Source organism: Pieris rapae, chromosome 12 (genome assembly GCF_905147795.1).
Source record: "Pieris rapae chromosome 12, ilPieRapa1.1, whole genome shotgun sequence".
NCBI classification, from domain to species: Eukaryota; Metazoa; Arthropoda; class Insecta; order Lepidoptera; family Pieridae; genus Pieris; species Pieris rapae.
Window position 1 is genome coordinate 1,219,353 of NC_059520.1, and position 25,325 is coordinate 1,244,677.

At 34.9% G+C, this 25,325-nt stretch overlaps 2 protein-coding genes and 1 long non-coding RNA gene across 14 annotated transcripts in view; 1 reads left to right on the plus strand and 2 right to left on the minus strand.

The window, feature by feature from the left end:
• Positions 1-359: 359 nt before the first annotated feature.
• LOC110998371 (nucleolar protein dao-5) lies at positions 360-5,247 on the minus strand. 2 transcript variants are annotated; one of them, XM_022266983.2, is made up of 7 exons: positions 5,029-5,247; positions 4,649-4,755; positions 4,174-4,249; positions 2,237-3,463; positions 2,050-2,151; positions 1,747-1,875; positions 360-888 (listed from the first exon to the last, which is right to left on the minus strand). In XM_022266983.2, the coding sequence occupies exons 1-7, from the start codon at positions 5,134-5,136 to the stop codon at positions 733-735; spliced, it is 1,905 nt and encodes a 634-aa protein (XP_022122675.2). In that variant the 5' UTR covers positions 5,137-5,247; the 3' UTR covers positions 360-732. The 2 variants fall into 2 exon arrangements, with proteins under 2 accessions (XP_022122675.2, XP_022122674.2); XM_022266982.2 differs by lacking the exon at positions 1,747-1,875 and adding an exon at positions 1,129-1,587 and having other exon boundaries at positions 751-888.
• Positions 5,248-6,099: 852 nt separating this feature from the next.
• Positions 6,100-7,138, plus strand: LOC123689580. Its single transcript, XR_006750534.1, has 2 exons — positions 6,100-6,406; positions 6,758-7,138. It is a non-coding gene; the product is annotated as an uncharacterized LOC123689580 (long non-coding RNA).
• Positions 7,139-9,370: 2,232 nt separating this feature from the next.
• Positions 9,371-25,325, minus strand: part of LOC110998379 (PDZ and LIM domain protein Zasp) — a 48,116-nt gene continuing 32,161 nt past the window's right edge. Inside the window, exons 4-17 of one of the 11 annotated variants that reach the window (XM_045630615.1) lie at positions 24,541-24,715; positions 23,660-23,790; positions 23,463-23,554; positions 22,448-22,781; positions 21,743-21,931; positions 20,954-21,044; positions 19,619-19,784; positions 18,801-18,980; positions 16,566-17,327; positions 16,355-16,493; positions 14,444-14,630; positions 13,435-13,555; positions 12,155-12,270; positions 9,371-11,015 (exon numbers count right to left, since the gene is read on the minus strand). In XM_045630615.1, the coding sequence (XP_045486571.1) occupies positions 10,938-11,015; positions 12,155-12,270; positions 13,435-13,555; positions 14,444-14,630; positions 16,355-16,493; positions 16,566-17,327; positions 18,801-18,980; positions 19,619-19,784; positions 20,954-21,044; positions 21,743-21,931; positions 22,448-22,781; positions 23,463-23,554; positions 23,660-23,790; positions 24,541-24,715 (2,761 nt within the window). In that variant the 3' untranslated portion in view covers positions 9,371-10,937. The other 10 variants (XM_045630613.1, XM_045630616.1, XM_045630618.1 and 7 more) reach the window with 10 other exon arrangements.

Below are 25,325 nucleotides of genomic sequence, written 5' to 3' on the forward strand. Positions count from 1 at the left end.
ATTTAGTATAAATAAAATATAATTTTTAATTATCGAACGTGTTAAAAAATAGATAGCTTTATTTTATTAAGGAAATGGATTATGGAATTCTAAAATGTACAATAAAACTTATTAACGAATATAACGCGAATTGACCACGATTTCTGGAAACATTGAGCTAAATTAGTTAAATAAATTCTCCTTTATTTGTATTGGTTTATTTAAGTACATACAATATATTTTGTAAATCAATTTATGTTAAAAATTTCAAGACATAATTGCACATTTTAAATGTCGTTAAATGTGTATTAGCTTATGAGAATAAGTCGTAGACGCTGTTTAACGTACGACAATTAATTTAACAAAAAAGAAAACAAGTGTTTATATTCAGAACATTTTATTAAAATAAAATCATTTGCACTTGTTTATCAAGAGGCGGTCCTTACCAAAAAATATTAGCGTATGAATTAAGAGTAAGACACAAGCATAAAAAATTCTCCCTAGGACCTAACTACCTATTTACAATTTGAAATTACGCTTAAGTAGAATATTTACAATTATAAATCTAAAAGTTTATAATTACTTTCGTGTACACATAGTAACTATAACAATAAATGTCAATTATTAGGTAAATAACACCTACAACTTAAAGACTAAAAGACAATTATAGATATTTTAATACTACATTAAATGCTAGAAGTCCTGAAACACTGGTGTTTAGATGTATATATTTTTTTACAACAAAGGTAATTATTAATCTTCAAATTTAATAGAATGCACCCCCATATCAATAACACCACCTCGATATGACCCTCTTTTCTTCTTAGTTTTTTCATGTTTGAATGACTTGCCGCGTGTATGCTTCAAATCCATACTTGCACGCTCACCCCATGAGCCACGCGCTCCTTTCTGTTAACAAATATGACAACATTAAAGCATATTCCAATATAGATTTTCCATTATATCGTTTTGTAATAATAATACTTGCTTGTAACATGTACATAAATTAGTATTAATTTACAATGCACACACAGTTGAGTGTATGCACCATTATTAAGATGTTGTGACAGTGTTAAAAATGATGCTGTTAATTTCCAAATAATATCATATTCTATGCACTTTATTATATATTATACACTTAATTCTTACCTAATTATCAAAAACTATTTTTTTATTTTGTTTTTCTCCACTATCAAAGCTCTTTCTGTCATTGAAGTTTTTGTTGAAACCCCCCCTATCTCCACCTCCCCAAGAGTGCCTATCACCGCGTCCACCCCTGCCACCCCTATCACCTCCCCTGCCTCCTCGTCCTCCCCTATCTCCTCCTCTGCCTCCCCACCCGCCTCTGTCCCCACCTCTACCTCCCCCCCGGCCTCCGCGGTCGAAACCACCACGCCCTCCCCGGCCTCCACGGTCAAAACCACCACGACCTCCTCTGCCTCCTCTATCATTAAATCCCCCACGGCCTCTAAAACCTCCCCTTCCTCCACGATCCCCTCTGTCATTAAAACCACCCCGATTAAATCCACCTCTGCCCTTATTCTGCCATACATTTGATTGTCCATCAGCTTCATCTTCACCATTTTCTTCTTCACCGTTTTCCCCTTCCTGTTTGAGAGAAAATAGTTTAAAAACCGAGACAACCCTATGTATTTGTTTCTATGAGATATAAAACAAAGTAAATGCCCAAAATTAGCCATGTTTCAAATTTTAAATAATAATAATACATAGAGTTGCCTTGGCTTGTTAAAATTTTAGGGCATTTACCTTGGCTTCAAATGAATTGTCCTTAAGTCTAGGATCCACTTCAACTTTCTCTGATACAACTCTTCGAAATGGAACTGGTTTATTATTAACCTTTTCAGATTCATTGGGTGTTGACACTACACCAGTGCCCTAAAATTATGATAAGTACTCATTAAATTTCAAAAAGAACCATCACAAATAATATGGATTTGTCACTTTTATCTAACAAATAAAGAAATTTGACTAAAATTTATTGAGATAAACCATTTACATAGAAGATATACCCCTAAGTGTTGTAAAATTTTATTATAAAGTTATGCAAACCTTTACAAAGTTGCTGTATGGTTTTTTAGCAGGTGTTGTGTCATCCATTTCAGACGCTTTTCTTTTCTTGCCTCCTCCTTGCGGAGTATTCTCCTCAGTTTCCTAAAAAGTTACATAATAACAATTTAAATTTTATAAAACATGATTATATTGTAAAGTAACAAATTTAAATTAATAATAAACAAACCTTAGGAGCTTTCTTAACAATCTTAGTTGCAGATGGAGCTTCATCACTGTCATCAGATGAATCTGAATCCTTTTTCTTAGCTGGTGTATTAATTGACTTAGCGGGAGTAGCCGAGAGTTTTGGCACTTTGGCAGCCTTGGGTTTATCATCATCACTACTATCATCGCTATCATCTGATGATTCCTTTTTTGCTTTTACTGCTGCTGGTGTTGGTTTTGGCTTTTCAGCTTCACTGTCACTATCATCTGATGAAGATTCCTTAGCCTTGGGTTTAGGTGTTGCCTTAGCTGCCTGTTTAGGAGCTGGTTTCTTTTTATCATCATCACTGCTGTCATCAGATGATGATGACTTTGAAGGTTTCTTAACTGGTGTTGGTTTTATTACTGGTGTTTTAACTTTTGGTGGCTCCTCGTCACTACTATCATCACTATCTGATGAAGCTTGTTTTGCCTTTACTGTTTGAGTAGGTTTAGCTGCAGTAGGTTTTTGAGCGTTTTTAGGCTCATCATCGCTACTATCATCCGATGATTCCTTTGCCTTTGCTGGTGTGGCAGCAGCTTTAGTTGGAGGTTTTAGTGGTTGTTTCTGATTGGGTTTGGGTTTTTCATCTTCACTGCTGTCACTGTCATCCGATGATTCCTTTTTGGGAGTAGGTTTGACTGGAGTCTGCTTACCTTTTGGGGTCTGCTTCTGTGCTGTTTTTGGCTTTTCATCTTCAGAATCATCACTGTCATCAGATGAGGATTGTTTTGCAGCAGGTTTAACTGGTGTGGCTTTAACAGGAGCTTTAGACTGTGGTTTTTGCTGAGGTTTCTCATCTTCACTGTCATCACTATCATCTGAAGATGACTGTTTAGGTTTTGCTTTAGGTGTAGCCGCAGTGACTTTTGCTGGTGTGGCTTTAGTAGGTTGTTTTTGTGTGGGCTTTGGTTCTTCATCACTACTGTCATCACTATCTTCAGAAGATGATTTTTTTGCTGCTTTGTTATTTTGGACAGGAGTTTGTTTAGCTGGAGTTGTTTTAGGTACTGGCTTCTGTGCTTGCTTAGGTTTTTCATCCTCAGAGTTCGAGCTATCATCAGATGATTCCTGTTTTTTCACAGCTTTTGGTATGGAATTAGCAACTTGTGGCTTCACAGGCTGTTTTTTAGGTTGCTGTGTTGCATTATCTTCACTGTCCGAGTCATCCGAAGATTCTTCTTTCTTTTTCGAAGGGGGAACAGTTGTCTGAAATTTTCATTGGCTTATAAAATGATGGCTTGCATTCAATAATTAAAAAAAATATTTATAAAATAAATCAGAGGTAGTGACGATATATAGAAATATCATTGTGAATCAATATAAATTTTTCATCATTTTAATAAACAATAATTAAAATAAAATAAGATTATTATAAATCTTGCAACATAAAGTATAAGATTAAAGAAGCTTAAACTGGGATTTGTAGGCCTAGCTGTCTGTAAGAAGCCCTCGACTTGCAAACTGGTAGTAAATGTAGATTTACAATTATGTACTTTAATTTGTTTTTTTAGACATTTTTAAGTGTACTTGTTTAGCAATATGAATAAAGATATTTTTAGTTTGAGTTTGAAGAGCCTCACAACACATACCACACAATCACTGAAGTATACAGTGGTGTTCTTTAATTTCTTTACTTTAATAAAATATCCGAATCTGTTAATGTAACACATTAACTAACTAATATTAGGTCTAGCAAATTTTTTAGTGTGTTTATATTTAATGTTACTTAAATTATGCAACTTCTATCTATTTAAAACAAATGATATAAAAGCCCCAAAAAAAATTATATATTTTCTACAGAAAAAGCAACACTTCCAACCAAATTAAAAAAATATGAACACAGGCAATATAAAAACGTTTCTTAATACCAGATATTGTTGCAAGTGAATTAATATAACCTATATTATTTGTCTCACCTTGGATGGAGTTTTTCCATTAACTTGTGGTGTTTTCTTTTGTGGCTGTTCATCTTCATCACTTGAATCATCTGAACTGTAATTATCAACAATGTTTAAGAACATAATGCATGTTTTAACTTACTTAATACAACTAACAATATATTTAGTTAATATTTTTTTGAAATGAACAATATCTACTATCTGATTAATAATGTATATTGTAGTATTTTAATATTACACTATAATAACCTACATTTGAATAAAATCTTTCTTGGTAGAGGTTATTTTTAACCTTACAAGCCTGGAAACTATTAATTACACAAAAAGTTCCTAAGCCCTTAGAGCCGTGAAATTTAAATTTTTTGGTATTCCTAACAGTCATAAACCACACCAAGCTCATACACATGTTATGATAGATATATATATATATATATATATACAAGACAATTGATGGAAAAATAAAAAAAATAATTGAAAAAGAGCGAGAACTAACCTTTCAGTCTGTTTTTTATTTATTTGTTTTGCTGAAGTATCGTTTTTGTTGAGTTTCTTGTATTGTGCGACTATATCTGTCAGTGATGGTAAACCAGGTTTCGCTTTCTAAAAAGATAAAAATTTAAAATAATTAGGTAAGTAATAAAGTTATAATTTAAAGTATATTGAGGCAGACATACAATCGTAGAAAATTTAATATATAAGAAAATGAATTACTAAAAATTTATAATGATAATACTAATCAATTCACTGCATTAATACGCAATGCAATTTATGTGTATTATTGACGGTTAATTTTTTAAAGTTATTTATTAGAAGATATTTTCCGCGTGGTCTTAAAAAATTCACACGTGGTGTACAAAAATGTGGTTAGCTTACCGCTTGTGTCTTAGCTTGAAACTTCTGCGCGAGAGGTTTATTAATGGATAAAAGGAACTCGTAAACAATTCCAAGCACTTCTGCCTGTATATCTCCCGGTAAATTCATATTTAATTAAATATCACTGTAATGTTAAATTGAAAAAAATAAAATGGTACACCGGCCACGCGCTACACTCGCTTTGGCGCTAGGTGACAGATTGAAAGAATTCGCCATTGGAATTCGGATCAGACACTCTGACAGTGATGCCAACTCCTACAAAATGTTCCCACAAAAGTGAACTTCAAATACCCCTAAATATCGATTAAGTTTTTGTTTTACCGAGAGGTTTGAGAGGCAACTTTAAATATACATCTAAAATACATTCAAAAAGTTTAAAATTCTCTATCTAAAGTTATAATCGCTTTTTGATATTACATTTATAGCCAAACTTGGAGTTGTAAGCTATTTGTTTCAGTTAGTAAGTTATATTCTAGGCATAATATAAAATATTACAATGTTTAAGAAAAATCCTCCCAAAAACATCTATCATAATATAATATCGAATATGCAGGCAATGATATGTTTTTAAAACTACAAAGAAAAAATACGGTTAGGTTAGGTAAAGGTATTCGTGTTGCCTAGGAACATTTAGGAAACTTGTTAAATGTTTCGTTCACTCACTTGTCTAACGGAATTTTGGCGACTTGATTGAATATCTATCTTTAGTTAGCTGTGTAGACTATAGAGATTCATTCAACTCTCTGCCTTAACTACTTTACTGTGACATATAAATGCATTAATCGAGATTTTTTGAAACACAGACCACCTGTTAAAAATTAAATTGAAGCAGAAATTAATTAGCAACAGCTATTTAAAATTGTTTAGTTGCATACAAATAATTAAGAAGTTATATTTCCTAAAACATTTTTACTACTTGTGAGAGCATTTCTTATAATAGTGTATTTTTCATTGGTCTTTCCAGTCCTCTTTTTCCCTTCGCCAATGTTACCGTCGACAGCCACAGTTGCAGAATACAGCGTGTCATAGACATGTTTTACTGAGAATAAGTTGACATTAGATCACAAGTGATCATAATGTCATAAGTCATAACCCTCAGGCCTCAATAGAATAAACTCAATGCTCTATATTTTCAATCACATACTAAGCAGTAGAATTATGAAATTAATTTTATTAGAGATTTTTCTATTACCGATATAAGTATAGATTATCTTATATTTAATCTTAAAATGTTGCGTAAATTAAGAGAAGTGTACCGTCTAGATAAACGAACATATAAAAATTTTGGTCATAAAAGAGAACCCGAGCCACTGTTTACAGTATTGTGGCATGGATTTCTTACATTTTCTTTTATTGGCATGGGGATTGAATGGAAACGGTAATATATTTAGTCTTGGTATTATTTCAGTTTGGTACAATTTATCTATGTAGGTTAAGAAAATTGTAAATGCTGTATATTTGTTTGTATTGTTTACACAAATAAACTTATATTTACCAGACACTAATTTAATTTCCAAATGTTTTATATAACTTCAGTTTTTATTTATATCTCAAAAATGAGTAAGTTTTCGCCGGAGGAGACTGTGCTGTCTTTAATGAATTGATATATGTATCTGTAAAACAAATTTTTTTCTCATATTTTTTTTTATTATAAATTAATCCATAATCTTATGTTATATGTTTATATTTTAACTATATTAATACAATTGTTTTCAATTTATTGTTTCAGAATGTATCGTTTTTTTTTTGAAGAAGAACCTGAAAGGAGTTCACTCACAGATTTAGAATAGATATTAGTAATTAGGTAAAACAATAAATATTTAGTTGTCCAAATAACATTGTAAATATATGAATAATTTATTTAGTGTCTTCTGATAAAATAAATTTGTCTTTAATTTCCATTTAATTGGCCCTATAAAACCCTAATTATACATACTAAATAATTTCAAGCGCTGCTTATATGTCATTCCTACACCTTCGCGTTTTATCCTATATTTTGCCATCCTGATATATCCTGGGCCAGGTCTTTAAGCAAATAAATCCTCCTTTAATTTGTTCATTTCGAGTCTTTCCTGTATATTTCCTAAATAAATAAATCTAATTTCACCAAATATTAATAGGCTATTTTTGAAAATACTATAACATTTAATGGTTGATACAGCAAGGAAGTTAGTAATTATGTAGGGTTTAAATGCTGGTCTGGAAAATCCAAATACTGTTTTTATGTAAATGAGAAGTGTTTTTAAAGCTTTCAGTTTATCCATATTATCACAGATGTTATTCAAAACAACATAAAGTTTTTACATTTGTTGTAACGCTCAAGCCTAGATATTATTTTGGGCTTATGATTCGTTCGAGAGATACCGTGAACGAAAGAAAACTGAAAAAAGTGTTTCTTTCACATAACTTCGACATTTCATATCGGATTATCGTTTTTGATTAAATAAAATAATTAGACCTTAAAAAATGGGTCGATCGCCGTCAACCGCGGGAAAATAGCTTGATCCATTCAAAAGTTATTGGGGTTTGAAAATTTCAAAAATAGTGTTCTATGAAACTTCTATCAAACTTTCGAGCTGGGAGAGCTCAAATGCATAGAAATATTATATCTTTGAACTCAGCGAGCTCATAAGTACAATTTTAAGCGCCCAGGAATCGAATTGCAGGGATGGCCTAAAGGCCATCAAATATTAGAAAAACGGTTCACCCTTTAGGGTGAACCGTTTTCCGTTCGTTTTTCTTTGTCATATCAGGCAAATCCCTCTAGATAATCGTCATATTATGAGACAGTACGTTTAGAACATAAAGATGAACCATATATATCTTAATCTGACGCGCTTGAGTATTTCAAAATGGCGAATTTTTTTGCACATTAAGAAAATGGCTGCGAGTTTGTGTCCCATCGAAATCGTCAGATTAGTGAATGAGAGCTTTTTTTTGGTGCACTTAACAGTCCCTTAGAAAATCTGACGCGCTCGATTAAATTTTTTTTTCATTTTCGACCCTTACATACAACCACCCGCATCATGCAAACGATCAGATTAACTTACGTACATTATTAAAAATACGTAGGCCATTGATGTTATCAATATCTGACGCGCTCGAGGATGTCCATGCAAGTTTTTTTTTACATATTTAAAAATCTATAGCCGCTTCCCCCACCGATGAAAAGGTATATATGATATAAAATTTTTTTCTTCTTATCATCTAAGCTTTGCAACCCAATAGGTCTCCACGACGCTCGAGTAAATCCCCATTTAGCATCGTGGGCTTCCCTACCACAAGCAATCCTTTTACACAATTTATTGTAATCATTTTTCTCATGTCGGCATGGTGGCTGTAAGGTGTTCTCTAGTGTAGTTATGAACTTATAAGAAATGAGAATGACACCGTATCGTTGAGGGACGGAGAACTGTTCCAAGGGAGGATTTTCGACCCGTCAAACTGAAGTCTGAAACTACCGAGTACTGACTCGCCGTGATTTGCAACCGCAGATTGTAGATGTCGCTACAAAATATCCAAGAATCAAAATTATAAACTCTCTTTTGATACCTACTATAATATGTCAGATGCTCGTGCAGAATTTGGCTAGAGCGAATCTTTCGCCTTAGGAAAGTCGACGTAATCGAATACTTAACTGCAAAACATCTGCTGATAGAGAATTTTCATAAAAAGAGCGTGATTTCGTGTGAGATCAAAAAGTGGTTTAACATGGTGCGATAGCCTTGACTACGTTACGTTGGGGCCGGCCCTCCTCTTTGAAGAAATATGGGCCAATGATTTCTCCAGCGAGTAAGCCGCACCAAACTGTTTTCAATAATACATAGCAATTATTCATTGGCTTTAGGATGCTTTTTATCCTATATACGACAATTTTGTTTATTTACGTAGACTTCATGCCAAAAATGAGCCTCATCGCTGAACAAAATTCGGGTCCCAAAATGCGGATTTTCGGCGATATTTAGTAAAATTATGACGCTTTAGAAGATAAGCCGGCTTCAATTCTTGCACTAGCTATATTTTATACGCTTTCTATCTTTGCGTAAAATCGCCCATAAGACAGGCCAAATTGTTGAGATCGACGCCGAATCGAGTCTTCCGTTTCTTAGGCAAAACTCTTTGTGAAGGAAAACATCATGAGGAAACCGACTTCTTAGACCCAAAAAGTCGACGACGTGTCGTCAGGCACTGGAGACTGATCACCTACTTGCCTATTAGATTTAAAAATAGTCATGAAACAGATTCAGAAATCTGAGGCCATGACTTAAAGAGGTTGTAGCGTCACTGATTTTTTTTTATTCTATTTCTAGACACTAGCTAGTATAAACAAATAAAACACATGTTTTTGATAAAATACTTTATTTAAGCTCACATTATAAAATTTGTATGCTTTAATACTAACTAATATGGTATCATAAGCTAGATAAGTAGTATAAACACTAATAAACAAATTAACTTAATTGAATAGACTTCATACTATCATTTAGTCATCTAAAATTCATCAAGTATAAAATAAAATGATAAAATTCAATTGGTGCACCATTTAAAATCCAATTTATCCTGTTAATATTAGTTGATTAAAAACATTCCGAAAGCTGTGTACAAAGCCTTGAAAAAAAGTATGTCAAAATATTTATCACAATATTGCGAGCAGAATTTAATATAAGCACCGAAGAGTTAGATGAACGATGAGAATTAAAATTCCAATTGGTGAAATACACAAGGATTTGTCATAATATAACATTTTCTTTAATTTCATTAGATACTTTGATGACTTTGTCTTGTGATATTGTGTATTCCACAATTTGGACAGAATACATAATTAATAAATATTATTGGCAAATATTAAAAGTTATAAGAATTATTTACAATTTAAATAGAAATTGGATTTTCGTTGATTTTTAAGATTTCAATTTTTGACTAGTATACATTACCAACTCATAAAAAGCTTCTACACTGTGGCACGATTGCCGTAGCAATTTTGTTTTATATATTGGTATATAAGGTTATATACAATTAGTAAAAAACATATGATTGCCGCATGGTAATGCATTGGCAAATTATATAGAGTGCCTAATACTCCCGAGTTCTTTTTATCGACACTGTTTTTAGACATTTTATTTTCTTTAGGAGTTTGGAGACATTTAGTTGAGTCTTCTGCGTCGTATTTAGGATTAGTCTCGCTGATTTTAACTTGATTATTTATTAAGATGTCATCATTTTGTGTCTCTATTACATCTTTAATCACATCTGTCTCTGTCTTTGCCTCGTGAGGTACTGTGTCTTTAGCTTCGGAACATCTATTCAAACTTTCTTGTAAGTAACTGTCTATTTTGATTAGCTTCTCTGAAATCAAAGCATTGGCTAATGGACTGTGATCCCGCTCAATTTTCATGCCATCGAGATTGTCATTTACACCACCCGGTTGAAGTAAATGTTCCTTGCATAATGAATTTACAATTTTATAACTCGTGAGGTCGTCAAAATCATTTTTCAGATAATTGACAGGGGTGACCGATCTTTTTATATATAGTGAAGTGAGTGAATCCATTTCCGGCGGAACCGGTGTGAACTTAACTTTGAAGACGTCTTCGTTGGTTATGGTTTCTGTTTTGACAATATCATCGACAAACGCTTTACCGTTGAGTCCAAAGCTTTCAGACACAGGTGAATCTGTAACGTCGTGTTTCGTAGAGCTTTGTATGTGGTCTATGGTTACTTTGCTGAGTAACTTCCCCTCAGTACTCCTTATATCGGAAAACAGCTCTCCATCGAAGTGGAGGGGTGTTTCCAATTTCCTGGTGCGTTGCGGTGGACTGAAAGAAGTAGCGGAAGGAGACACAGAGACAGGGCGAAAAGTAACGGTAGAATAAACAGTGTCGGAGTTGTATATAATTTTTGGTGGGCTTCTAGCGGGCGTGAACCCTGCAGAATGGTTTTCCTCCCCTGGCGAAGAAGCTCTGTCCTTCGAGATTCTTTTTGCACACCTTTAACAAACACAACATAGGTAAGGCACACATTACTGCATACATTAGTTAATAGTAGGTATATTTTGTTGGAATTCGGTGTTAATTTTTGGAGATATAAACATATAAACCAAACGTAAAATACATAATTATTCTACAATACATATAATAGCCAAAACGTTGTACGGACACAAAACAATTATGTACAGATCTTCTACATACTAGCAATCCCAGGCATCACACGCATATCTACTATATACTATATAATATGTCTACTTCCTTCTAAACTCTTTAGAAGGTGTGATATTTTTACAAAACAATGTTAATACTGAGCCTTTAGACAAAATCCTTTGTTAATTGAATTGAAGTACCGCATTTTTCATTGTTCTGGGAAAGGTTCTTACTAAAGGCTCGAATATTCAAAATTTAACACACACGATTAGTTCCTGGGGGCATAGCAAATGGCAGCGTATGACGAGGTTGTGTGTGAATACCTACTGCAATTTATAAAGTGTTCTGTTAACAAATGATTAACACATTTTCGCGGACACAGAACATTCATGGTATCACAAACGGGGAATGTGTAAATTGGAAATTGTTTTGACTATTATATGTTTGTGAAACTTAAGATCGGCAGATGGCATGCCGGTGTTACAGTTATGGCACTATAAATTGAAGACAGTAGACATTATGCCAAAAGTTTGTTTTTTCAAGATATTCACTTCTGTTTTAAAAGTTTGGATTTGTAGTTACGTACTATTAAGAACCAGTTTCCAGAATAATTTCAAACTTATATCCAAAAAAAGATTTTTAAATAATAACCAATTCGTTTTTTAAGAAAATAAATTGTTTGGTTGTTTCTTCTTTTGGGTTATAACAACTTAAAAATTTTCGGAATGGGTTTCTTCGCCGTAACGTATTTGAAAATCTTATTGCAATCTATTTATGAATAAAAAAATAATTTAAAGGTATACAAGTTCTTATTTCTTTAAAAATTAAATTTACTCTGTTTAAAACATGTTACCACTGTCAGGAAGTGTTAACCAATTTAAAAAAAAATCGTCGTAACTTTTGGACATAAAACATCGATGCATCTCAATTGCCATAATTTTTGGTTTGAATATTCTGTAAGTGTCGTGTTTTCCTCTCATCATACGCACCGTGCAGTTGAAGCACTGACTGTGGTAGTTATTGTTGAGCGCCTCCACCCACCTGTCGCCGGCCTCCACTGGGAAACCGCACGCGAAACATTTCGTCGTGAATAACTCATTCCAGTCTATAAAAACAAATAATATTAGATAATGCCTATACTATTCATGTAGTTCTTATCGTTCGATCCCGGGCTGTGCACCAATGGACTTTCTATGTGCGCATTTAACATTTGCTCTAACGGTGAAGGAAAACATCGTGAGGAAACCGACATGTCTTAGACCCAAAAAGTCGACAATGTGTGTCAGGCACTGGAGGCTGATCACCTACTTGCCTATTAGATTTAAAAAGGATCATGAAACAGATTCAGAAATCTGAGGCCAGGACCTAAAGAGGTTGTAGCGCCACCAGTGTTTTTTTTTATTATCGTGAATTGTGAGTTTTTATTACTAGAGCGTCAATATTTTCATCAAAATTGTTCTTATCTTGATCTCTTGTTAATGTTAATCCATACATTGTGATTTTTCATTTTTACTTATTTCTTCTTTGTTACATTAAAAATAAATAATTAGGCATGCAAGATGCTTTACCGCTAACAAGTAATTTCTTAACTGCAACCCTAATAAGGAAAATAACTGACAGAGATACAATAAAGAGCAAGAAGTGCATGACTAAATCTAGAAAAAAATTACAAGTAACACAAAAAAATATACAGTTACCAAACTTTATCCTAAAAAAATTAAAACTTATATCGTAGTTTATGAATTATATTAATAGAAAATAATAAGAACATTGTATTTTAAAATATGTTATCGAATAGTCGAAACATTTAGTTATTCACTCATTCGTTCAGAATTAATAATTCAGATTTTATTACTATACTTTTAGCTTGCTGAAGTACTGAAAACTTAATTATGAACACATGATTTAAGTAAAGATCTGCTTAGATACCTATCAGGGATTAACAGTGAATTATACATATATTTATCAATAACAAAATATACAGAACCGCTTTGCTTTAGAAGGCACGACTGATTAATTGCTGTGAGAAATGATTACTGATTACAAGTTACTTTTTGGGTCTAAAGCCGGTTTTCTCGAAATGTTAAATGCGCACATAAATTATAGATATTAAATAAATTTTAGTTCAATTACATTTATAGTTATAAATATCTATAGCAATCGGAAATAAAAGGCTTTTATTATGTAACTGAAATAAGAGTTAAACTAGATTTAATATGTGTAGTAACCGAAAACGAAACCAAAGAAAATTAAACTCTTGACCACTTGCCTGCCTCACAGTAAGGTAAACCATCTTCTAAGAAGAATGGATTGTTTCCGAAAAGCTTCCCGCAGTAGACGCAGCTGAAACACTCGGGGTGGAAATGTTTTCCAATAGCATTAAGGCAATCCTGCAAATCAATAGGAATAATGAAAATTCTAATGTATTTTTTCTATCAGTATAACGAACGAGGTACAAGCTAGAAAGATCGTTGTTTTACTTGATACCACTGCCCAAGAACTGACAATGCCAGAAGGAATTGATTATTTGTTAGTACATATTGAACTCTCTTCCTAAAATATGGCGGGAAATGCTGGCCGTGCGTCGATTCCTGAACGAGTGCTACTTGTGATTGGTGACTGGTCGTATCTGCATTCGTGTATGATGTTAGTTATTTCTACTATGTATGTAGCAAGTTTTTCCCACGAGAATGTAAGTGCGTGTTCCTATTTCACCATGCTTCCTGCTAATAGAGGACCGATCTTTGTTTTTAATTTAATTTATTATTTTAATTAACTATTAAATATGCCATGTGGAACGTGATGTAATGGTTGCAGCTCCTTACAAACATTGTGTAAAACAAAAAAACTTGTAAATTAAAAATAGTGGCGGAGAGTTTATTGCCAGTTCTTCTCTTCCGTTCTATGTCCTTGAACTTGAGCAGAATTTTTTGACGTTCATAACTGTATAATGTGTACCAGGTACCTACATATATGAAAAAATATATTTTTTGATTTTATTTTTTATTAGTCTACCAAAAGCTTACATGGATCACACAGAAATTTGTTATGATAATAGAAACGATGATCAATCAAAATCACACGTACCCAAGATTTACTGAGTAAAAACTTAGATAAATAAGAAACCTGAGATTACACTAAGAAAGTGATTAGTACGCTTTATAAATATCAGCATAATAATATATATTGTCTACCCAGATGTGGAACTAATATCATGTAATAAAAAACTTTTCCTTCGAGCTTCGTTTTGAAATAAAACATTTTTAAAATACACTTACCTCCTTAATCTTAGCATGGCACTTATCGCAAGCCGGGGCTATGTATTGTTCGAAACAGAACTCGCAGTATAATTGACCGTTTTCTTCGACAAACCCAATGTCCTGCAAGGGACGGCGACATGTCGCGTTCACGCAGATGAAGTGTTCGGGGCACCAGATGCGACCCAAGGCCGTTATGAATGGGCCCCTAATAATAATAATAATAAATAGTGTTAGATAATTAAATAATCTTAGTTTTTAAATATATAATTATTCATTCAATGTAGCACATGCCACAAAAACCATGCTAAATTATGCACAAACGTTATTATAAATTCATCACAGAGTATAAACTAGAAACGTCTGATGTTTTTACAACAACAAATATGTAATTGAAATGTGTACGTATTGTAGGTGAAATTTTACAAGTAATTTATAATCAACGCGATTAATTACAAATAATCGGTCAGAAAAACTTTAAAAAGATGTGAGAAGAAAAATTCAAAATCACATATTTGGTTGCAGGTAAATTTGTTTATTAATATGAGTATATAAGGTTACCTACCTAGTTATGGCTTTGTCACATACATGGCATATGTATTGTCCATCAGAAGCATCCGCTGAAGTCATTTTACTTAATGGTCTCGCGATTATATGTGAGTCTCTCCTACCATCATCTTTCTTAACGTTTTTCTTTTCACGTCTTCTAACAACGACTTCTTCTGTTTCGTTTTTGGAATATTTTGGGTTATTGGAATCAAGATGATCGTGGCCATTTGTTTCGTGTACATTATTATGGATATTTTCGTTTTTAGGGGATTTAGAATAAGTGTACAGTGAATTATCATGCAAGCTATTATTAAGGATTCGTGTGTTGTCTGTCCCTCCCAGACTTTTCATAAAATCTTTTCCGTTCTCTGCATTACCCAACGGCTTGTTGATGTTATTTTTATTAGTTATCAAATTTGAGGAGCCGTTTCTTTCTGAAATTTTGTTGGCATTGTTTATTGTATTGTAATCTAGAGAACTAAATGTATCGTTGATAGCATCGCTCCTTTCAAATAACTTCCTTTTTGACATTGTATTAGAAAACGTATTATCAAGTTTTGTGTCATTCTTATTGTTTTCATAATTGGGTGTGCTCTCAAATGATTTATTAAATCCAGTCTTCTGTTTTAGAGTGTTAATGGAGTTATTTTCCATTTTGTTTTGTTTACTTTCTTCCGCACTTAAATAGCCGTTACCATTTTGAAGTTTTTCAGAGTGATTAAAAGTCGGTTTTATAACTGTATCGTTGATTATTGTAGAGTTATGATGACTAAATATTGGAATAGGCGTGGTTGGTAGTGGTGGTGGAATAGGAGCATCATCACCATTATTCATGAATTTGGCGGACAAAGTGTTATGTACTGGACTGATTTCATGCTTAAATCCCCTTTCTGGAACTTTCTTGGAAGGTCGTGTAAGTGTGTTGTCTCGACTGCTTTCACCAGATGTTAAATTATCTGAATTATTAAGAGGATGTTTTGTTACAATTGTGTCTTGTATTCGATCGGCCATTGATTGAATATGATCGGCGGGTTTTATTTTTCTTTGAATGCCAATTTCATATCCATTTAATGCCATTTTGGCCATTTTTCTTATCAGGCGTTCTTCAGCTGGACTTTTAAATTCCATTTTGTGAGGGCTTGATGTGTTTTGTGTTTCATTAGCTGTTAGAAAAAACAAAACATCTATGAAAACAACACACACTAAAAGCTTGTTAAGTGTATCAACTTTTCTTATATATTGTCAATAAAATTCATTATAGAAGAAAAGTTTCATAGCATTATATGTAGCATGCTCTTATATCTAATTAATTAAAAACTAAAGTAAATCCTACTCTACATGCAGCTAGCAGTAACAGTTTCACACGCTTCAACACTTAGTCACCTAACGTTTCCGTTGCATGAACCGCAAAGAGGAACGCGAGATCCTGGTAGCACAGCTTTGTTCAAAACTCCCCTCCCCCTTTTTGGAGCCGATGACACGCCAAAAGTTTTGCCACGAGCGGCAGCCCCTACACTGGAACCTGTTGATGGGGTAGGATCACACACTGGACCTCGGTTAGCACCAGAAATTGAAGGACTCATTTCAAACGTACTTGTATGAGTTTGTCTAGTGGTATCCACATTTTCATTAGTAATATTAGAAGAGAAATTTTGTGAAGAAGGCGAAAAACTCATGGCAGGTGAAGGTAAAGATTGCTGAAAGTTAATAGCAGATGGACGATTCAAAGCCTCTATTGGTTGATATGAATTAGAAGACGTGAAGCCACCCTTTTTGATTTCTATCATTTTAGCAGATTGAGCGCTTTCGTATTCTTCAAAGGTTTTTCTAGTGGTCTGCACTGTCGTATTCCCATATTCTGCCACATTCTGTGACTCCATCTGTTTTTGTCCATAATGTTGATTCATCATAGTATCTTGCTTTACGGACATGTCTCCTTTGTTAAAACTTTCAGAATGTCTTTCAAAGTTTGATCGATTTTCTTCCTGAACCACTGGAGGTCTATTTTCATAAAAGGTTGGTTGTGTCTGTTCTGGGTATTGATCTCTTTGAAAAGTAGATGGTAGTTGGTGTGAGAAAGTTTCACTTTGGCTGAAATTACTTTGGGAATAGTCTTTAATACGTGGGGCTTGGGCTTTGGAAGAAGACCCTTGAGCCGGTGTTCGCGATCTTGACTTAGGAGTAGGTGTACGACTGCCTTCTCCTCCAGACGGCTGATATGTATGACTTTCTGGTGCGTAATGTTCCATAGTAACTAAGTTCATCTGATACCGAGGTATAATAGGTGCAGGTTTATTTATAAGGCTTGGAGTCGAAGGTCGACTTCGAGGTGGTGATGTTCTTATAGTATTTTCATCTGAAACAGGTTGAGAAGCCATAGAAATAGGTGTTATCTTACTTTTAAATGTATGGGGCGATTCGCTTACTGACATCTTATTTTCTTGTTCTCTTTTCAAAGGATGTAATGGCGCAGGAGCTACAATAGTAGGGGAGTCATTTTGTTGAGACGGATTTCTGTTTACAGGATTCACTACAGGAATAAACGTTTCTTGTGATACACCGAAAGCATTTGAAGAGGAAGATACGTCCTGTTTTAATTGGGGCTTGTTTATAATATTGGTTTTATTTACTGGTAAATCACCTGGAAGTGACGGTAGTTTTGATGAGACTGTCGTAGATAATGAAGTCTGTTTTTGGTCTAATTGTTCATAATAACTTTGGGTTGTGTGCGTTGAGGTAGATAATGCACAAGTTGTAGCAGATTGTGAATTGGATGACATAGATTGGGTGTTAATGCTACTATCATTTACGGACGTAAAATTCAATTGTTGTGATGAGTTTTGACCAACTGGTCGAAAAGCGGAAACTTGAGAACTTGTCTGCAAATTATTACAAGTGTTATTCGTTGTATTAAAATATTCTATGTCTTTCGTTTCGAAATCATTTAGTACTGATTGTGGAGTAAATTGTTGGGAAGATGTTGATTGAAAATCTTTCGTATTACTATCATACATAGAAAGAGAAGAAGTAACATCGGTGTCATTGAACAAAGTATTGTCGACTTTACATATATTACTAACAGGTGTAAAAGGTCTATCAGGCATAGTGGTCAGCGCCTCCACCATCGGGGATATATCGGACTTCTTTTCAGACGTTGAAGTTGAAGTTGCTGTTTTAGTTTTTTTATTGGTCGACCTAGACATAGAAGGCTTTACTTGACCTGGTTTAGGGGTTTGACAACTTTGATAAAGCGTATCTTTTTGCGGTACTTTTGAAGTATTGCCTGTAGATTGCAAAGTACCTCCCTTACCTTGATTTCCGTGACTTGGTGTAGATATGTTCTGCGGTTTTGTATGTGAAATGTTATCGCCCGGATTTGTTAAAGTACGCTGTGTTTCAGTGTTGTTAAAATTGAATTGCCCTCTGTTTTGTGAAATTTGTGGTTGGGTCTCGTTGGAATATGGATTGCTAGAATGAACCGCTGCATTCATGCTTGATGGGAATGCCTTGATAGTCGATTTCTCATTTGAACTGTATCCCTTCGATTCATGCATTGACTTTTCCATAAGTTTGGTTTCATTGGTTCCAATCGATTGAAATTCCGGTGGTTGGGTCTGATATGTCATGTAGGTCCGTCCTTCAGATGACGCTTGTTCCGAAAATGATTGAACGGTGCACGAAGAAAATTCTTTCGCTACTTGTGATTGTTCACTTTGGACAGATGATTTGGTATATGATGAATCTGCTGTTGCGGTAGACATCGATGCGGATGAAAATGAGACAGAAGAAGAGAATGCATTTTCTTGTGATGTTGATATAAATAGGTCACCTGATACGGTTTGATCTTTCTCTACTTTAGATTCAGTAGCTTTCTTTAATAATGTGCCTGTTGTAAAGGAAGCGGGATCTCCAGTAGTATTACTGGGAGCATATTCTGAAGAAGTTTGTAAAGGTGTATCGTCTTCTGGGGGGTTCGGTGGGGGCCACACAATGCTTTTAACGTTTTTGTCTGTTAGCGTGTTATCGGAAACAAATGTTAGAAATGGAGGGAGGGACAAAAAAATAACGAAATATATTAATTAATTGAATATAGATTAAATTAAATTATAAGCTGATCTGTTACTGCCTTAATTAAGAGCGTCTGTGAATTTTATGATATTTATACGAATACAGCTTAGCGCATTCCGAAATAATATTTACACTGCTTGTAGCCGAATGAAGTTGTGCTGTGATCTATTTCATATATATAAATTACCTTTAAATAATGAAACAGGTGCCTCTGTCAAAGATACATTGAAATTTAGAACCACTGATACAGAATGTAAAATAAATAAACTTCTTTATTACGATAACACAGCTACAAGAGCGATTTAATTTACACGTTTAATTAATAATAATCTGTAGTATATTTTAACGACGAAACTGTTACAATTATGTATACATTTAAAATATATAAGCAACGGAAATAATGAAGCAAGCCGGCAAATTTACGTTTTCATTAATAAGGCAAGTTTAACACAATATATTTCTCTTACAGTGTATTGTAAACTATTTCAATATCAAAAAATATATTTAAACGCGAACTAGATAAAAACTTAAATATTAAGCTTTATAATTTAGACTATACAGCAAATGTGACTCTCTTACTCGGTGCGAAGGGAGCAGAGAGTGGTGCGGCCGGCGCCGGAGTATGCGCGGGCGCTACCAAGGGACGCGCGGGAGACATCGGGGCCGATCGGGGAGAAAGAGATGGCGAATATGCCGACCCGATTGATGAACCGAATGGCTTCGGACCAGACAGGTTACTTCCGGGCTGGAATAATAAAAGATAATATAAAAATTATATATATTAAATACGGCGAAACGGTTTGCCTTAGCTTAAACAGGCTATATTGACATGTGAATGCTGAGGAATTCCAACTTCTTGACACAATAGAAATTAGACGCTTAAAAATAACACAATAATGGGTCTCAACATTCCCAATGTGCTTTGTCAAGCTGAGGATAAAGTGGTGAGGTGGCAGCCGTCAACGTATCGCTTAGGGCTTTTCATGACAGGCATGATCTTCGCTAATGGAGAATACATAGATGAACTACATTAAAAATGATATTTTAATTACAAGGATTTCTAGATTCTGTTCTAATAATTCATCACAAAGTTCAAAGTGAATGACACAAAATATGCGGTAATTGAATGAAATATAAGCAATTACTTGAAACAACGCCATTCTCCTGTTTATCACTCGCTAGTTGTCCAAACACTACCAGCTTCATCAATCACATATTATTATAAACTCGATATCAAGGTTGAATTCTCGGAACGGTCAAACGTTGCCAAAAGTCTATTAATTATTAATAAGTGAATATACAAATAGCGCTGGACTTTAGAGTCAAAATAATAATCTATTAATAGACAATTATTTACAATGATTGTTTTTTTGACTATATCTAAGTATAGGAGCTTACAAACATTTTGTAAAAAACCTCGGCTATTTAAAAGTGAGGCAAAGTCAGCCAGTTTGTTCAACGGCTTTGATTTAAGAACTGGCAGTGAATGTAAATTTAAAACCATTTCTAATTTTACATGAATAAATTATATTTTGATTTGAATAGGCATTCTGAATGGTATTAATGTATTTATGAAATAAATTTACTACTAAAAAAACAGATTTAAAATTGAACTAATGAGAGTTTGAACAAATTAAAAACTGGATATATTAAAAGAATTCTTTCTTCATTAAAAAAAAAACATTTAATTTCCCTTAAAGGCCGGCAACCCACTCATTAAAATGGGTGCGAACTGCTCTTTTTGGGAGTCCCGTTCAGATTCGCACCTAGTTAAGTTTTTCTGTAAAAACTATTTATTTCTATACATATTCAATTTAATGGACGGCCTCCGGGAGGGTCATGACCACCTTTAAATTCGCGAATATAACCTCAATACCTATAAATAATAATTAATATATATTGTCTGTTACTTACGCTAAATAATGATGAAGACCCATTGGTGTAGTTGCTTGTGGAGAGTGGAGGCAATGGCGTTGTGTATGGGTTCGTTGGGATACGTCCGCCACTGTTTAACCATTATAATAATATATAGAAAATCGTCAAAGTACATTTTATAGTCTGTAGTTTTATACGTGATAGATATCGGTACTAGAATTATTCTTTAGTAATATGGGGGCAGTGTTGACTCTCTTTTCGGCGTGGTTCGATCCCTGTGCATTCTATATGCGCATTTACTTGCCTAATAGAAAACATTGATCATGAAAGAGATTTATAAAAATCATTAGTTAATTACTCTTCAACTAAGAGCGATTCTATGATTTCTCTTTCAAAGCGATGTTACAATAAATATATTTGAAGATAGATTCAATGTTTCATGCACACACATTTCACAGCAATATTATTTTTTTAATAGATCAAGAGGTAAACGGTGAGAAGTTTCATCTGATGTTGAGTGATATCACCGCCCATGAACACTCTTAATGCTAAAGGGCTTGTGTGCATTGCCGACCTTGGTAGACTTTGAAGGACCTCAGAGTCGAATAGACTATACTTCAGATGGAAGTCGTAATTTCGTAGTCTGCATCGATGTCCGATGAATAAACAAATCATTTGTATTATAATATTAGGTACGTGACTACTGAGGAAATAAATAAAGATAACTTCAAGAAGTAAATGGATAAAATCTGTCTGGAAATTGAGCGATGTCAGCTAGCATACGGCTATTCTCCTTTTGGAAAACAGATAGCCCAGAATAATACTTACGGTGCTACGGTAACAGGCTCCAAGTTGGGGGCCGGTGGGTTTTGGCGAGCCACAAGTTTAGCGTGAATGTCGCAGTAGAGTTTGCCATTCAGATTGTAATAACCCTGGTTCTTTAGCGACGATCCACAAGTCGAGCATTTGAAGCATTCAACGTGCAAGTTCTTGTCCTTTATGCGCACGAATACGCCACTGTGAAGTGAGTTATTTTGACTTTGAGTTTGATGTATGAGAAGAATATTTTCTATCGTTTGGCGTGATTTGATGACTTGATTCATCGATACTTAAAGAGCTATGAGATTGTTTTTATCAAAAGTGTTTATTTGATGTAGCTAATGAATTCGACATTTATGTATACGAATATGACATGCTTTCTTGTACTACGTGCGCCATTCTACAAGGCAAGTTAAATCTAGATACAGTGTGCCTAAACGCTGACCTATTGACAACATGCCAAATAATTGAATACGTAGATGATATGATAGTGTGCGTTATTATGAACAATGAGTTATTTGTGACTTGTGGTCATGAACGATATAATTTCTACACACGTAACATCAAAATATACAAAATGTTCACCGACAGTACCATTGTGTGTACAAAGATACCGCTAACATTAAAATTATATGCACATATATATGCGCGTGTTAACTAAACTACTACATTTACGACACGGTTGCAAAATCAGGCATTTCGAGCTTATCTTACACAATGTGGCTGTCACAGTCGGAGCAAAATGGCGTGTCGCTGACGACCGGCAGGTGGTTCGATGGCTGAGGGTGAGCCGGCACTCCGAGAGCGATCCGACCGTCCGGTAACACTTGATGGCAGCCCACCGGGATGCTTGGCCGATGAGGCGCATCCGGGACCAGCCGGTCGGAAGACTGTCCCTCGCGGGACAAGGATTGCACCCGACGACTTTGAGGCTTTGGCGGATGGGGTGGAGGCGCACTTTGGGTGCGCGAATGCGAATGAAGTGACCGAGCGCTCGGTGCTCCAGCACGCGTCACGCTTGCCCGCGAGTAAAAAGTTTGTGGCGGCTCTGCCAATGCCCCCAATATCATTATTTACTACCAGAAATTACAGATACCGGCAAACATATTGAACAAATGTCCATGGCTGCGTAAATGCGACTTTTAGGTATCACTAAAAGGGGGCGGCGGAAGAGTGACTTGTCGATCGCGTGATTGATTAATCAGTTGACTTTTGTGTCCCGCGATACGATGCCCAAACTTTCCCCCACTCCCTTGTTTAATGCTCAAGAAGTTTGCCGGTATCTGTACTAATACATGACTGACATTTCATGCAAGAAAGGATTAGTACCGCTTCATCGGTCGTGTTAAATTCAGGTGGGATATGCCTAATTGAAATGAAATTTGATTTGAAATGCCAAAATAGCCGTTTGCAACCGTGTCGAACATGTCGTTCGACTTACGTAATAAGGCGCTCGCAATCTTCACAGATATTCTGTCCCACGGGAAGGCCTCCCGTGTTAACAGGTACTTCGGGTTTGGCGACCGGCGCCTGGACATGCCTTAGACCGCTCACTGGCGTTGTCGGAGCAGATGGCGCTTCGGCTTTATTTAGACAATTACCAAAATCAACAATTTTGAAATTATTTAGAGGGTAGACAGGAAATGAGATATACCAATGACACAAATACAATTATGATTGTAATGGGGGACTTTTGTTTAAAATCAATTGAGTTAGACTAAAGCTTTACCTGGTTCGGGATCATTTTGTTCCTCTTGTAACACTTTGAAAACTGCGCTCTTCTCAGAATCGTATGTTTTTTCGTTCTTCTTAAAATTCACACTGCAATCACAAATGTACGTTCTTGTGTTCTTAGACGAACTTATTGTAAGTATTAATAAATACTATCAATCATCTCAACCGTTAAGATAGCCCTAGAATACGTACCCTAGGACTCCACCTGCAAGAACTTCAGTTTGAGCAGACAGCGTCTCAGCGATGGTCTTATCACTGTACATGTTCACAGGCGTATTGTACTGCTTGTTCACGATACCCTTCATAGAATCCGTGCCGTTCATCTGGAATTTATTAACCTGTCTATTAATTTTCCTTAGGCTGTAGTTTTAATCTGTCTCGAACGATATTCATTTAGTCAATTTAGTTTGCGCAATAAACAGACAAAACTACCAGGATAAGAGGTTTTAACAGAATACAAAAAGGGAGATTAATTTTACACTAACTACTTAAGAGTTTATATTTGTACATTGTTTACCTTTCTGCCCTTTATTTGGGAGTAGCAAAATCTAATCAAATGCCTGCCTTTCTTTCCATTGTTTTACCAGAAATCAAAGCTTCCGGAAAACAAAAATTACTAACACATTATTTCAATTTCATACCAACGCTTCTTTGTAATTAGGGGCCCATTCTTTTATCATAAAGTCTCCCAATCTATGGATTCTTATCACAAATCACAGATCAGTACGGTATCTGAATTGGATTTTGAATCTACAGAGGCCTTCCTACGTAATGGCATGACTCTAAGTTTCCAGAGACTTACGCACGCTTATAACAACTCTTAGCTACACTGTCATATACACACACCCATTCATATACTCACACATCACGCATACTCAATGTCTTATACGAAATGTTTGATTACTTGTTACACTGAAACTATTTTTTTTTTCAAACTGTATGAAACATGTGCCATGTACCACGGAGAGATTGTTATCTAGTTACCCACGACACAGAAATTAATCATTATCTATTTCTGTCATGAATATAGTTTTTATGATAGTGATTTGAAAAAAAATGTGTGTTATACTTACGTAACCAAATGGCTTAGCAACGTTATTGTGGCCGGAACCAAAGGCCCGCGACGCTTGAGGTGTCGCCTTCAGTGAAGTGTTGGTGACGGGCGTTGGAGATGTTCCAAGAGGCCTGGAGCCAGGTCTTGGCAGGCTGCCTGTGGGAGTCACTGATGGCCTCCAGGTTCCACCGCCACTGGAATAAATAATATTAGGTTATTAACATTCCTCAAAAAGAATTTTGTTTGTAGTAAAAAAGTAACTCCAAGAAATAGGCTTCCCATTAAGACATTTTATGAACGTTAAGTGGTCTTCTTCAAATGGAACATATCCCCTGAATTGACACTAATATTATTAAGAATTTGTTTGGTGGAATCTCAGGCATTCTAATGGAAAAATTTCATTCATCTAAGGACGCTTTTTATTTTTTCATTACATCCGCGGCGGATGAAACCGCAGGACTCGCCGCCTTATACCGCCTGTTTAAGCATTAATTATTTACATTATATTTTGTTTATTTAACTGTGATAAAGATCATGAATAGCAATATTTCTTTACATTTACTACCAGTTCACAAGTCAAGGGCGTAGAGCGGGTATGCACCAACCCTTCAGCTCATACCCGTCCTAACGTTACGAAGCCATGATTTTTCCTTTTACCAGACGTCTTTGAATAAAAAAACAGGCTTAAACACATGCATGTGTATGTCTGTCATATAGGTGCTAAACGTGGATTTTCAATAAAGCCCTAATATAGAACTATGTAGCATTCGATTCTTCGATTAAAACTTAAAAACGGTGTGACAC